Here is a 15,388-nt window from a genome sequence, read left to right on the forward strand (position 1 = left end):
TGCACCCCATGTGACTTCTGGGGTCCAATCGTGTGACCTTAGTCACTTGGGTAGAGATTATCTGGCGACTATAAGATTTGCAGTATGTTATAATCTACTGTTAGTTAAGTGGAACACACCGTTATGTTTAATCCGAATGCTTATCGTAGACATATATTATTGTTTTCACAACACATGAAATATTTTTCTGATAATATACATTGTTCTGAAAATTCAATTCTGTGTCTGTACCGGGAGTTCATTTCTATCCCATTCTCATTAATTGTGTTGGACCTAGCACATACACTTTACTATAAAACCAATACAAATAGAGATGAGTTGCACGACATGGCAGTCATCTGTATATGGATGGGAGAACATTTCAGTCAAGAAAATGGAGGCTTATACGTCCAGCCGGGGATTGTGACTGGCATGACTAAATGAAGATGGCACTCTGAGTTCCAACACTGAGTAAACCTTATTTCATCTCATCCATTTTCTTTACCTATTCATTTTTGTTTTCATAATTTTATTTAAAAAAAAGGCAAGTTATAATAATATAGTATATAAAAATCCCCAAAGTAACTAGAATTTTAAATGGAAAAATAAAGTTGTGATAGGGAAAACCAACTAAACAGGTAACAGTTTTGTGAATATTACTACATTTATTGAATAAAAGTGTCCTACAGCCAGATATTTTAGGTGAAAAAGTTTCTGCCCACCACGTATATACCCTGTTTCTCCTAAAATAAGCCCTACTCCGAAAATAAGCCCTAGCTTGATTTTGCAGAGTTTTTGGAGTAGGCTTGAAATATAAGCCCTAATCTGAAAATAAACCCTAGTTACAGTCAGTGCCTCCAGTGACTTGACGTCTCTGAAACAGAGAATAGGCATACCATAGCACTCACCATCCTGGACATGTGCCTCGCTACCTCCCACCTAGGCAGGCCAAAATCCGCTCACTGGCTCCAGATTTCTGCTCGAGAGTCCCACTTCCCAAGTCCGCAATCTGAGCGCCACCTCCTGGTCACTACTATTCCGTGGGTTTGACTACCTACATGGCCAAATGTCAGGTGCCACCCCTGCTCGCTCCCACAGATGCAGACACTTCACTACAGAGCCTCCCCCCTTAGAACAAAGGAGAGGAGATAGAGAGGGCTCGAAACAACTGCCATACAAAGTAGAGAGAGAGTGCCAATAAGTTTAAGACACACTGACACTACACCACCAATTGTCAATGTATATTAGGGAAAGGGTTACTAACCCTAACCATGTTACATGATTTGTCATGCATGAAAATAAGACCTAACCTGAAAATAAGCCCTAGCCCTTTTTTCAGAGAAAAAAAATAATATAAGACCCTGTCTTATTTTTAGAGAAATACGGCATAAGGACTTCATTGCCATATCGATGGTATTTGACCACTAGCATATACTGGTGCCTTAGAGTAAGGCATTGGTGAGGGCCCCAGTGCTAGGGTCACCTCCATCAGACCTTAAAGTCTCTAACTACCATTATATTTTTTTTTTGTTATTGTTACTGTTGTGTCAGGGGGTGGGTCGTGTACATTTTTTTAATATTCTTAATAAGCTTCAATATAATGGAAAACAGGCTGCAAAATTCCCATTAGCAATACTCTAAAGCATTGTCAGGGAAACTATCTGTACTCCTGTGCTTAAGCAGCATATAGCTCAAAAACACAATACAAAAACCAACACCGAGCAGCCTATAGTGTAGTATATCAGAATTCAGATGATAAAGATTTGTATAATGACAGGTTCTCACCTGATATGGTTGTGTGTTCACAACCGTTTGAAGGCGTTGGAACCAATCTTCAGAGGGTTCCTCTCTGTGTAGGAGAGTTGAGCTGCAATATTCCAGGACACCCCAGGGTGTATACTGAGAAACGAAAATAGGACCAGACGTGGACTCACTGAGAAGTGTATGCTTTTTTCCATCATCACATATTAATGCAACACCCAATGATCTCGGGTGGTTGAATCTTAAATTCTGGGATCTAAAACCTCCAATCCATATTCATCTACTGGACGAAAAAAAGCAACTGTGCAATATAATGATATTGACAAAAATGTCCTGCTTCAGCAGTAGGTGATCTGTCATGTTAACTTCCACTTATATCATGTATACCCATCCCCATGAGACATCCCAGATATGTGAACTGCTCCACTCGCCGCACCAGCTGTGGGCAGTCCTTCTGCAGTGATGGCTCTGCCATGCACCGTTTGTCTGCCCAGATGCCATACTCTTGAAGGCCATCCATAGTTGATGAGGGTGAAAAGGTGAAAAAGCTCAAAGGGATAAGTATATGTGACATAAGTGTAAATGTTCATCAACTAAAATATGATTATATTACAAAGTTGTTTCATTTGCTCAGTATGTCAGTTTGATCTGGGAGTACACCTTTAATGCCAGCCAGGATCTTCATTTTAAAAAAACATTTAGACCAATTCCAAAATTTCAATTTTTTGTTTGTTTGTTTCTATTTTTGTTTATTTAATGTGTCTGTCAATTAAAACCTTTTTATTATTTAGCTCGCAAGCAGGAAATCATCAAAGTCACAGAGCAGCTTATTGAAGCAATTAACAATGGAGACTTTGAAGCCTATACGTAAGTGTTACTAGAATAATAGTTCACGAAGTACGAAATGCTAAATGTCACATATCATTTCATTGCCGTTATGCTCCTGAACAATATAGTAGGGGGGTTTTTTTGGTTTTTTTTTTTTTTTTTTTTGGGGGGGGGGGTTAATCAAGTGGGCGGGAACCTTTTAATTTCTTTGAGAGAAAAAAAAAAAAAAAAAACATTACCCCTTCATTTGGTGAATAAGAGCTAGATTGCAAATCTTCCAATGCCCATATATTTGTTGAAAAAAGAAACATACGCCAAATTGTTCAGGGGCAAAAAGGAAATTACATGATGTATACTATTTAGCAATTTAAAATGAGTGACATATTCTTTTTAAGAATATTTAATATCTATGTTTTCCACTGCTGGCATGAGTGTGGTATGGTGGAAAACAACCTTGATGCTAAAATTTTCCAACTCTTCCCAAATGGCAGATGTTCTGTCTACAGTGGTGGTGTTTTGCAGAAGGTTCATATTTAAAGTGCAGTTGGGACAAATATCTAACAGCCAAGCCAGCACCTACGAGGAGCCATCCCAAGTGTATGGCTGGCTTAGAAGTGTGTCTGACTTTTGGATTTTAGTTTGCTTAAAGTCATACTCTAAGTTGTTGTTGGAATGTTGCTTTAATACCATCATATGGAGAAAAGTATTGGGACACAGCTCTTTCAGGGAGTCTACCACTTCCCCAAGCATTTTCTGCTGCCAACACTGTGGTATACCTGTTATATGTGTCGCTTTTGTACATTTGGATAAAAACTGCCTCGGGTTAAGGCCCCATGTAGCAATCCACAGCAAAACGCTATGGAAAATAAAGCATCACGTTTTTTTTCCTTGCAGCTTTTTTAACAGAAAGTTTGCAGAGTTTCCTCTGCGAACCTTCTGCCCCTGTTATACCTACACGCATATGTAGAAAACGCTAGTGTTTCGTAGTTGGTTGGTAGAGGGTGGGCCATACTCTCCCAGAACCACTGCTCCTACTGCTCCGACCCCAGCCATGTCCTGCCTGTGGCACCCCATGCAGTAAGAGCTGATTCTCCCACTCCTATGACATCACACATCTTATTTGAGCACCCAGGCCGCCCTCGGTGCACCAACTATCTTATTTGCCTAACAATTCAAAGCAGTTTTAATCCAAATCTACAAAAGTGACATGAATAATAAAGAGAAGTTATTTATCTCTAATGCAGGTAGTGACAGCTGAATATGCTCGGGGGAGTTTATACACTCAATTTAATCATTGTATTCAGGTGTTTCAGTCCCATTGCCGCAGGTGCATAACATCCAGCACCTAGCCATGTACTCTGACTTTACAAACATTTGTGAATGGGTCATTATACAGTGTTCCATGATTTCCAGTGTGAAATCATAATAGGATGCCACCATTGCAACAAGTCAGCTTGTGAAATTTCTTCCCTCCTAGATATACATACAAAACACAAGACACCTGGCATTCAGTTACTTACTCAATGCCAAGACTCACATGGTTGTCACATGTCTGATGCTATGTATAGTCCTGTTCTGTTAGCCCATGGGTGCACATGACACGACTGATTCATGGGCTGTACCCAAAAATGACTGTGCAAAAATTAGTTAGCACTGATGTACTATTAAAGGGATTCTACCATTAAAACACTTTTTTTTCTCGTTAACACGTCGGAATAGCCTTAAGAAAGCAAATAGCACTGGGGGCGTCCCCAAGAACTCTCTCCAGCGATGCCTCCATCTTCTTCAGCAACCGCCTCTTCACTCGTCTTCTTCCGGCTGGGGTCACACTTCAACACCAGTGGGCTCTGTACTCCATTGAACTACAGGAGCGTACTGCTCATGCTTGCGTAAGCAGCCACCAAAAAAATGGCCACCGGCATTTGCAGTCGACTCCGCATTAGGCCCGATGGCAGAGCCAACTGTGCAGGTGTCGAAGTGTGACCCCCAGTGCCGGAAGAAGACGAGTGAAGAGGCGGTTGTTGAAGAAGATGGAGGCGTCACTGAAAAGAGTTCTCTCGCAGCATTGGGGACGCCCAGTGGTGTAGTTACCGGGGTAGCGGCTGCCACAGGGGCCGGGATCGAAGGGGCCGGGATCGGTAAGTGATGCCACGGGCCCCACAAACATCATTATTATACTCGGAGGTCCAGGAAAGGTAAGAGAACATTAAAAAACCATATTACTTACCTTTCCACACTCTGAGTAGGTTCGGGCCTACTTCTGGATGCTCCCTGACGTCACATGACCCAGTTCGCAGATCCCGGTCATGTGACGCCCCGGGTCATGTGACGTCCCAGACGTCATTAAAGAGGTCCAACACTACTGAGGACTGCCCGCGTAGCGGGAGATAGGTAACATTGTTTTTTATGTTTGTATCCCCCTCTCGGTCACCGATTATTATACTCTGAGATCTGAAAAGATCTCAGAGTATAATATTTGTTCATGGGTGTCCACGATGGAACATAATACTGTGTACTGGGGCCACTATAGGACATAATACTGTGTGCAGGGGCCACTATAGGGCATAAAACTGTGTACTGGGGCCACTATGGGACATAATACTGTGTGTAGGGGCCACTAGGGGATATCACACTGTGCACTGTGGCCACTACTGGACATAATACTGTGTGCCAGGGCCACTATGGGGCATAATAGAGCGCGCAGGAATGCGGGGGGGAGGGGGTCGTCGGTCGGGGTCTTTGGTGGGCGTCGGTCAGGGGGGCCTCATGTCAAAAGTTCGCAACGGGGCCCCGCCGCTCCTAGTTACGCCACTTTGGACGCCTTCAGTGCTGTTTGAGCACTGAGGCCCGCCCCCAGTGCTGCAAGAGAACTCATTTACATACCAACAAAAAACGGGCGGAGACGACTTCTAAAGGTAGAAGAATAGCTTTTCTTAAGGCTATTCCGACATGTTAACAAGAAAAAAAAAAGTGTTTTACTGGTAGAATCCCTTTAAAGAAAGTATGTGAGTCGAATTTTGAATAGATATATATTAGAAAATTGTATAATATCCTGTTCTGTAGAGAAAATAAATAATAATAATAACACAATGCCTCTTTTAATTAAAAAATTATCCTTTTAAGTCTATATAGTGTCTGGAATGTTTCTGAAACATTTAAACTGAAATATTAATATTTCATTTACAGAAAGATTTGTGATCCTGGCCTTACTTCGTTTGAGCCCGAAGCGCTGGGAAACCTTGTGGAAGGCATGGATTTCCATCGATTTTACTTTGAAAATGGTGTGTTCTGTTCTATTTTAGTAGTTTTACATCTATTTTTATGTTTTAACTGCACACATATTCACTTAGTTATTACATATTACACACCTTTTATGTCTCACCTATGCACACCTGTCTTTACGTCTGCAGATAAGAAATAAAATCCTGCAGTTATATCCCCTTCATCTTTCAAAAGAAAGTTGTTTCGTTTTATATAATAGTTTTTTTAGGTTAGCAGTGAAGAAAACAAAATTGGTACTACTGCATAAATAAGGCTGCTATGGCTGCTTCTTTATCTTTCTTAGAGAAACAAACATTGTAAATCTTCCTTGGATATAGGCAATAGCATTAAATGTGTGATCAACAGCTTTCCATGTTTTGTAGGCAGGTTTTTTTTTTTACCATTGAAAAAATATTTCTTCTTGCCAAACATAATAATAATACATTTTATTCATATAGCGCCAACATATTCCGCAGCACTGTACAATTTGTAGGGTTCAAATATAGACAGAAAGATACATTACAAAGAAAATCATTTCACACACTGGGACCGAGGGCCCTGCTCGCAAGAGCTTACAATCTATGAGGTAGAGGGGGTGACACAAGAGGTAGCAAGGGCGGCATTGCTAATACAGAGGTTACTGTCATTACACAAACATAAAACTTTATGAGTCGTCACTAGTGGTGTCCTGTAACATGTGGATGGTGCTTGGACATATAAAGTTAGCCTGAAATGCATCATATCATGTTGGGTAATGTGGGAGCTGGAACAGAGGAGGGTTAAATTTGGGGGATTCTAATTATGGTACGGAAGGGTTTAGAAATTGTGATAGGCCTGTCTGAAAAGATGTGTCTTTAGCTTGCGTTTGAAACTGTAGAAATTGGGAGTTAATCTGATTGTCCGGGGGTAGAGCATTCCAGAGAAGTGGTGCAGCTCGGGAGAAGTCTTGTATACGAGTGTGGGAGGTTCTGATAATAGAGGATCTAAGTTTTAGGCCATAGAGTGAGCGGAGAACACGGGTTGGGCGGTAGACAGAGATGAGGGCGGAAATGTAGGGAGGGGCGGCATTATGGAGAGCCTTGTGGATGAGGGTGATAACTTTATATTTTATTCTATAATGAATAGGCAGCCAATGTAGCGACTGGCACAGACCAGAGGCATCGCTGTAGCGTCTAGACTAATAGATGAGCCTGGCCGCTGCATTCAGACTAGATTGTAGAGGGGAGAGTTTAGTGAGGGGAAGACCGATTAGTAAGGAGTTACATTGCACCAAATACTCAGCTGTGAGGGCCGTCTACTTCCAAAGACTCTCTGCCCACATCCCAGACTTCATATCTGCAGACGAGAAGAGGAAACTACTACTACATCCTACTGGGAGAAGAAGAGGCCACTGTGGAGATCGCTGCCCAATATGTGTCCAGCTGTCACCAAACAAGAGGAAGATGAAACCCCACTGACTGTTATACCCCAAACCACCCACCCCACCTCTCCTTGGACTGTTATACCCCAAATCATTTTTTCATGTAGGTCTGATTTGCCTACAGACAGCTGTAACAGCTCTGCCTGTTCTTTGGAATCACCATCTAATTCCACAATTGTCATTTTCAGCCTCTGCCTGCATTAAGCTATCTCTAGGCAACTTAAACCCATTCCTGGTGCACTTGGAGGCCGATTTACATATCCATAAAATATGATTATCTCTGCATTGCTTCACCACTTTGTGGCCACAAATATGTGATTGTACTCCTTTTAAAGGCCCTACACAGGACAATCATTGGTATGGAAGTCATTTTGAACCTTACACTCTCTTTAAGCTAGTGTCACATTCTTTCAGGCACTAATTGTAGGGTTTCTTTGTTCCTTGAGTGATGACATCACTGGGTGGTGATTTAACAGTGGTGATCTCTGTCTCCTGTCAAGATAGGAGATAATAATACTCCTTAGGGAGTGGGTACCTTTACAGGCATATGGAGATTTACAAGCCATTTTCGCTCCACTGGAGGATTATGGGAAATATGTGCAAATCTGTTTTCCAGGATGTAATTAGGAAAACAGTTCCTCTGTACACTGTCTCTAAGGGCAGCCGATTTAAAATAATGCATGACTTTTTTCAAAAAGCCTAATAACATGATGCAGGGATTATTGCCAAACTAGTATTTCTATTCCAAAAGGAACAGATTCCCAGCTGTGGAAAATGCCGTTTAGATCTGTTGGATCTCATCAGCACAGCGTAGGGTTACTAGTTTGTCAGGGTGAGAAACTATAGACCAGGGTCAGGGGATAATAACACTCCTTAGGGAGTGGGCACCTTTACAAGCGTATGGAGACTTACAAGCCATTTTCACTCCACTGGGGGATTATGAGAAACATATGCAAATCTATTTTCCAGGATGTAATTAGGAAAACAGTTAATGGTTAAGGGGGCTGTCCTAAGAGTCAGCATACAGAGGCACTGTTTTCCTAATTACATCCTGGAAAACATATTTGCATTCTGTATAGATAGTAAGCCACAAAGAAAGTTGTGGATTTATTTGAGCCAAGAGTATATAGTTCCACATTCCTTTTTACTTTCATTCTATATTAAACTATGAAGATTATTGTATATTTGTAAATTGTCCCTTCACGCACAATAAACATATAGGTGTTCTAGCTAAGTCTTGTCAAGCCTCACCACTTTGAATGTGCTGCCATTGAATAACACCCTGCTAGTATATTATTTAGTAAATACGTGGCTGATCTTTTTAAGAACTTTCTCCTTCAGGATTGTTGATCCAAGGTAAATAAAAGCATAAAGGCTATGTACACCTTTGTTGTATTTTTTTTTTTATTTAACTTTTTCATTATTGAGTTTAAACATTTTGTTTCATTTGCTTGTCTGTCTAAGCATTATAGTACAAGCAGTAGAAGTCCATTTCTTATCTAATCTTTTGAGCTGCCTGCCTGCCGGCTCCTTCTTCAGCCCTTCGCTCTACTCTTATGAACAAACTTTTAAGTTGGTTATAACCAGTTGAAAGTTGAAATTTCATTTGGTTATAAATAAGCTTAAGACTAAGGCCCCACGTAGCGTTCTGCAGCCAAAAAGCACTGCAGGAAAAACTTTGTGGCGGAAATGCATCACAGATTTTCCTGCAGTGCTTTTCACATAACGTCTGCAGGTGTTTCTTCTGAGGACTTTCTGCTTCAATTATATTCATAGAGAAAACACCAGCTTTTCCGTAGGTAGAATTGATATGCTGCAATTTCCAAAAACTAGACGGTGCTGGAAATCGCAACATTTCCACTGCGGATATTTTTCTGCAATGTGAGGATGGTTTTTGCTGCGGCATATGCACCATATGAGACTTCAGCCTGAAAGATCTTTCAGGAGAGACCTGAGAGAGGCTGAAGCAAAATTTTTAATTATAAATTAAAAAAAAAAAAATTAGAATGCAATTTTTAGAATACATAAATTAACCCCTTCCCGACATTCGCCGTAATAGTACGGCGCTGCAGGGAAGGGCTTCCCGCAAACCGCCGTACTATTACTGCAGATGCATGGTGCGCACACAGAAACTGTGTGCGCATCATGCACAGCGGGTGTCAGCCGTAATACACGGCTGACAATGCCCTGTAACACCCGCGGTCGGAACCGGGTCCGATCGCGGGTGTTAACCCCTGAGATGCCGGTGATCAACATGACCACCGGCACCTCCGGGGTTACAACGTCATATGGTGCCGATCGGCACCCCCCGCGCCGGTTTCGGGGGGTGCCGGTGTTCGTAGGGGGCAGCCCGGGGTCTGATCAGTGACCCCGGGTCTGCCCCTTCACTTACCCCATCCTCGCGCCTGGCCGATCCTGCCGTAAATGAAGCTGTCAGCCTGTGCGTCCACACAGGCTGACAGCTTCCTATACTCTGCAATACACGTGTAACACGTGTATTGCAGCGTATCTCTATTGAAGCAGTGATCAGCCGATCACTGCTTCAATCCCCCATGGGGACAGAAAAAAAAAGTGAAAAAAAAGTCAAAATAAAAAAGTTTAAATAAGTTTAAAATAAATTATAAATAAATAAAGCCCCAAAAATCCCTTTTTCCCCATATAAAATGTTTTATTATGTAAAATAAAGAAAAATAGAAAAAAACATTACATATTTGGTATCGCCGCGTCCGTAATAACCTGAACAATAAAATTAAAACATTATTTAACCCGAACGGCGAATGTCGTAAAAAAAAAACGTAGAAAACCGCACAAAATAATGATTATTCACCACCTTTCTCTTACAAAATGTTCAATAAAAAGTAACCAAATAGTCAGATGAAAACCAAAATGGTACCAATAAAAAGAAGAGGTCTTCCCGCAAAAAAATAATTCCTCAACCAGCTCTGTCTAGCGAAAAATAAAAACGTTATGCCTTTCAGAAGATGGCGATGCAAAAACAATAGATTTTTTTCCCTGAATTGAATTCTATTCTGCACAAATAGCAATGCATTAAAAAATCATATAAATGAGGTATCGCTGTAACCGTACCGACCCGCAGAATAAAGGTAACATGTTACTTATGCTGTACGCTGCACAGGGGAAAAAAAAATGCTAAAAAGCAATGCCAGAATTGATGTTTCCTTTTACATCCCACCCAGAAAGAGTTAATAAAATGTAGTCAATAAGTTACACGCCCCAAAATGGTGGCATTGAAAAGTACACCTAATACCGCAAACACCAAGCCCTCATATGGCCACATTGCCAGAAAATAAAAATAAAAATCTACCTTGTACAATGTGAAGACAAAAACCCCAAAAGTCGCCAAATCATTAGGACATAAGTGGCTGCGACTAGAAGGAAATGTGTAAGCGGTGCGAGCGTATGTAGAGCATATGTAGAGCTTATGAGAGAGAATACACCAGCGCTGACCCCCCAGAATGCCCCTCTTCCCCGTCCGCGTCATAGGAGCTGGTGGGAAAATAGAATGGGATTTGGTGTACCCAATTTACTCCGCACAGCTTACACATTCACTTCGGGGTTACTAATGCTACTACATCACTTGATAAATACTTTGAGGGGTGCGATTTTCAAAATGGGGTCACTTTCTAGAGGTTTCCACTGTTTTGACTCCTCAAGGGCTTTATAAATGCGACATGGTTCCTGAAACTGATCACAGCCAGATCTGCCCTCTAAAAGCTCTTTGGCGCGCCTTCCCTCCTGCGTCTCGCTGTGCATCCATATATTCGTTTACACCCACAAGTGGGGTACTATGGTAGTCGGGAGAACTTGCCTAACAAATTGTGGGATGCGTTTTCTCCTTTAACCCCTTGTGAATGTGCAAATTCTAGGGCTAAACGAAAATATTAGTAAAATAAATTCAAATTTGAAAATTTCACCTCCATTTTGTATTAATTCCTGTTAAGCACTTATAGGGTTAAATTACTAGGTATATGTTGTTTTGGCTTATTTAAGGGGTGCAGTTTTGAAAATGGGGTGATTTATGGGGGGGCTTTAATACAAGGGTCTTTCAAAACGCTTTCATAACTGGATTAGGCCCTTTAAAAAATGGGTTTTGGAAATTTCTTGAAAATTTTGAATATTGTTGTTTCACTTGTAAATCTTATAATGTCCGTAAAAATTAAAAGGGCGCCTAAAGTTTGATGCCGACATAAAGCAGAGATCTGGGACATGAGATTTATGATATAATTTTGGCGGTCTGACTATCTGTATGTAATGTACATCATTTCAAACTTTATAAAATGCATATTTTTCAAAATTTCCACCAAATGTCCAATTTTTTTATAATTAAACACAAAACATATCAACCAAAATTTACCACTAACATGAAGTACAATGTGTTACGAAAAAACAATCTTAAAATCACTTTGGTAAGTTAAAGCGTTCCAAAGTTATTGCCACATAAAGTGACACATGTCAGTTTTGAAAAATCGAGCTTGGTCAGGAAGTCAAAAAGTGCCATCGGTGGGAAGGGGTTAATAATGTTGCAAAGGTGTACATAGTGTTTAAGTATTAAAGAGTATTATGTTTTTCAGAAAGCCAAACCATACGAAAGGATATATTGTGTGTTCTAATGCCTTTATTTTATTTGTAGCTTTATCCAAGAGCAACAAGCCAATTCATACTATTATCTTGAACCCTCATGTTCACTTGATTGGAGAAGATGCTGCCTGCATTGCCTACATTCGACTTACCCAGTATATGGATAACACAGGGTTGCCAAAGACCATGCAATCTGAAGAAACTCGTGTGTGGCACCGTCGTGATGGAAAATGGCAGAATGTACACTTCCACCGTTCTGGGTCACCAACAATACCCAAGTAAGGACAAGCTAATCACATTGGATCTCCCTGAGACAGCAAGTCATATTATACTACTATTAAGATGTGAGCAAAATACTGTATATGCCTAAACTGTAGGGAGGAGTTTCCTTGTAGTAGTTTAAAGCACATTATAGTTGACTATTGAAAAAAAAAAAACAAAAAAAAAAAACATTGCAATAACCTGTTAAAATTCAGGTGCCCTACTTTATATGCTTTCTGGAGTGGTATTATATTTTTTGGCATTCTTATTTTGCATCTTTTTACTGTTTAAAATCTCAGTAAAAAAAAACTCTTTGCAAAGTGGATGTGATTAGCAGGGAATAGACGTTTTGTAATTTACACTAGAACTGGTTTATATTTTAGTTCCTTGCTGGTGTAGATTTGACTTTATGATACATGAAGGGCCAGAGATGCACCAAATGTTTCAAGAGGGGTATACCTCTTCAAGGGGTTTTCCCACGCTTGCATATTGATTATCTATCCATAGGATAGGTCATTCATATATGATCATTGGGAATATAACACCCTCTCTTTACTATGTGATGATGGGTATAGTGGTCAGGGGTTAATTCACCACACTCACTCAATCTTGCACTCACCCTTCACTCAGACTGAAAATGTAACACAAATCCTACCCCACAATAGTCCACATACCTCAGATGCATGCTGTTACCACCTCTTAACTTTAATGGCTTTGATATGCACATCTTCCCAACAGTTAGATGTAAACCCACTTTTAAAAGGTGATGGGGTTATAGGGCATACCCAATAAACTGAATTATTTAATACCGAACAGTTTAGATAGATGGGTGTGTGTAAATATATATATATATATATATATATATATATATATATATATATTTATAGTGACAAAACAAGCAAAACAGTTTGTAAAATAAAAGGGAGAAAAAATAGAAAAACCTTCTGGGTTATAGTCTATTTGTAAGTGTGAGCCCTTGTCTTATTCAGACACACCCCTGCCAGTATAACCCATCCTCCTCCCCTTCATTAGGTGGGGGGTGAACTGTTTCATACTCACCGGGGAAAGTTGGGGAATAAATGCTTCTTACAGACCTCTGTTGCCAGGAGGAACTACCTGCTACACCCCATAAAACCAGTCTTTAGCAGATGGTGCTTTGACATTTTCCTATATAGAATACCAACAAACTACACTTTCATGAAATGTTATTTGCTACATTTTTGGAACTTGTTGCTTGGCTATTGCTTTGAGCTGTTCTAGGCACTGTATTAAAAAATATTTTTGGAATGCAGGATTGGTTTATGTACCAAAATATAACCTATCCCTATTTATCATGTTGCTTTCTCTGTCTTGTCTGTTCTCCTGATAATGACGCCAGCATCTTTCTCTCTTCCTTATAGCTAACTCTAAGCCTTGCAAGCCTTTTATTATAAACACTCAAGACAACTGGATGGTATCTCTTAGACCAACTGCATCCTTCCTTTGTGTCCTATTCACAAGTGTTTATTTGAGCACAGAATGTCTCTATGTGTGATGCTTTTGTGTGTTGTATTTTTCATCTTTTCATCTCTGCCACACTTTACTGAGATCTCAGCAAAGGATGACTCTTGCTTACACTGAAGATAATATGACAGTTCCTTTGCTGTGACATATCTGACTTTGCCAATTCTACAGTTATACCAAATAAGATCCAAATGTTTTTACACTTTTGTTGATGAATTCACACTAGATTATTAGTAGACGACAACCCAGGTGGAAATATTTCTAGAGCAAGTCCAACCTGATTTATCATATTACAGGAACATTAAAGTACTTTGTTATTAGCAGATGTGGAAATATGCAGTAAATACTGACACTTGTAACTACTGTATTATGTTCAGCGAGTGCAAGTTAGAATTTCTAGTATAAGTATCTATTATACATTTTTATATATACCAAGGATTTCTGTCTAATTATTATACAGGATATAGATAACTATGAACGGGTGGTAGGTGATTTTTGATAATAGACAAAGCAAAATTTTGCAATCAGGGTAATTTAGTCCTTTCACAAAATAGGTATTTTTGTGCTATAGTCCCGAATTAAGATAAGATTTAAATATTGTGTATTGTGTGTTGTAATGAATGTGCATTCTAATGGTTAAGTTACACAAAATAGCAAGCAATCTACTGTATGGAAGAAGATAAACAAATATAGTAATGGCCTGGACCTTTATACTTATCCAATGTGCTATACAATCCATATTGTATTGGCATGGTGAACGATATTGTAGGGACACAACAGTTTTTCTATACAGGTTTACTTTAAGATGCCCATGTACTCTATTGGTTATGTTTTGTAGTCGTGTAGTAATATCCATTCTGCTACATATATCTGTATGTTTGATTCCATCGCTCAGTTTCTCTCTAGGAGCTGTTAACTTCACGTATGCATGATGGGAGGTTTTCATTTTTTATTTTATTTTTCTTTCCTTTTATCCGCCACATAGTCTATTGAATTTGTATTATTCCACTTTTGTGAATATCATGATGAAAATCTCTATAAATTGTTAATGTTGTTGAATATTGGATGTAATGCTAGTATGCTAATGAGCATTTCATTTTCTACCATATGTACTCCAAAATGTGTTGAGCCATTTAATCCTGCCAATTAAATTATGTGAAACAAATGATTATTTTTTTCTGTACATCTTTAGTCTAGAAGTGGTTTCAGCATCTAGATATAGTGTATGATGTAAAGTTCTTATTTTTTACTTTTCATTTAAATATAGCATGAAATGCAGATATAGTACTGTAGATCAACTCTGTCTTCCACAAAACCATGTGAGACTAGGTTACACCATGGTGGTTTTATTTGATCATCTTTTGTAATGTTGCAATATACTGTACCAATAAACACCATGTATATATTTCTTGCCATAAAATAACTGATATAATTAAAGTAACAATAAAATTGTGTTTTCTGTTGCAATTGTCGTGTTTGTGTTTAGTTATAATTTACTACAAGGTTAACATTGAATTGACAAATATGTTCGTCATGGGCAAGGGGCAGTTCATGTTCCATGATGAATTGAACTGCCAGGGATGGATAATTCCAATCCTTGTAGTTTAACCCTTTACATGTAGTGATCGTAGCATGTAAAGTGGCTAGATAGAGGGAAGGGGTTCCCTTTGCCATTTCTGAGTCCTCTGCAGCGCAATTGCAAGGTTCCGAGGAGTTGCCAAGGCAGCTAGAAGCTTGTCTGTTGACCTATACTACATGAACACAAGCCTATTAGAC

General features: G+C 39.6%; 1 protein-coding gene across 37 annotated transcripts in view; it reads left to right on the top strand.

The window, feature by feature from the left end:
* CAMK2D (calcium/calmodulin dependent protein kinase II delta) overlaps positions 1 to 15,079 on the top strand; it is a 191,630-nt gene extending 176,551 nt beyond the window's left edge. For 35 of the 37 annotated variants that reach the window (XM_075286413.1, XM_075286447.1, XM_075286430.1 and 32 more), the window contains 4 exons: positions 2,532 to 2,607; positions 5,755 to 5,849; positions 11,901 to 12,126; positions 13,510 to 15,079. In XM_075286413.1, coding sequence (XP_075142514.1) covers positions 2,532 to 2,607; positions 5,755 to 5,849; positions 11,901 to 12,126; positions 13,510 to 13,513 — 401 coding nt within the window. In that variant the 3' untranslated portion in view covers positions 13,514 to 15,079. Of the gene's footprint in view, positions 1 to 2,531; positions 2,608 to 5,754; positions 5,850 to 11,900; positions 12,131 to 13,509 lie in introns of those variants that run through there. The other 2 variants (XM_075286622.1, XM_075286725.1) reach the window with 1 other exon arrangement.
* The last annotated feature ends 309 nt before the right edge of the window (positions 15,080 to 15,388 follow it).

The sequence above is a fragment of the Leptodactylus fuscus genome, chromosome 1, assembly GCF_031893055.1.
Source record: "Leptodactylus fuscus isolate aLepFus1 chromosome 1, aLepFus1.hap2, whole genome shotgun sequence".
Taxonomy (NCBI): Eukaryota; Metazoa; Chordata; class Amphibia; order Anura; family Leptodactylidae; genus Leptodactylus; species Leptodactylus fuscus.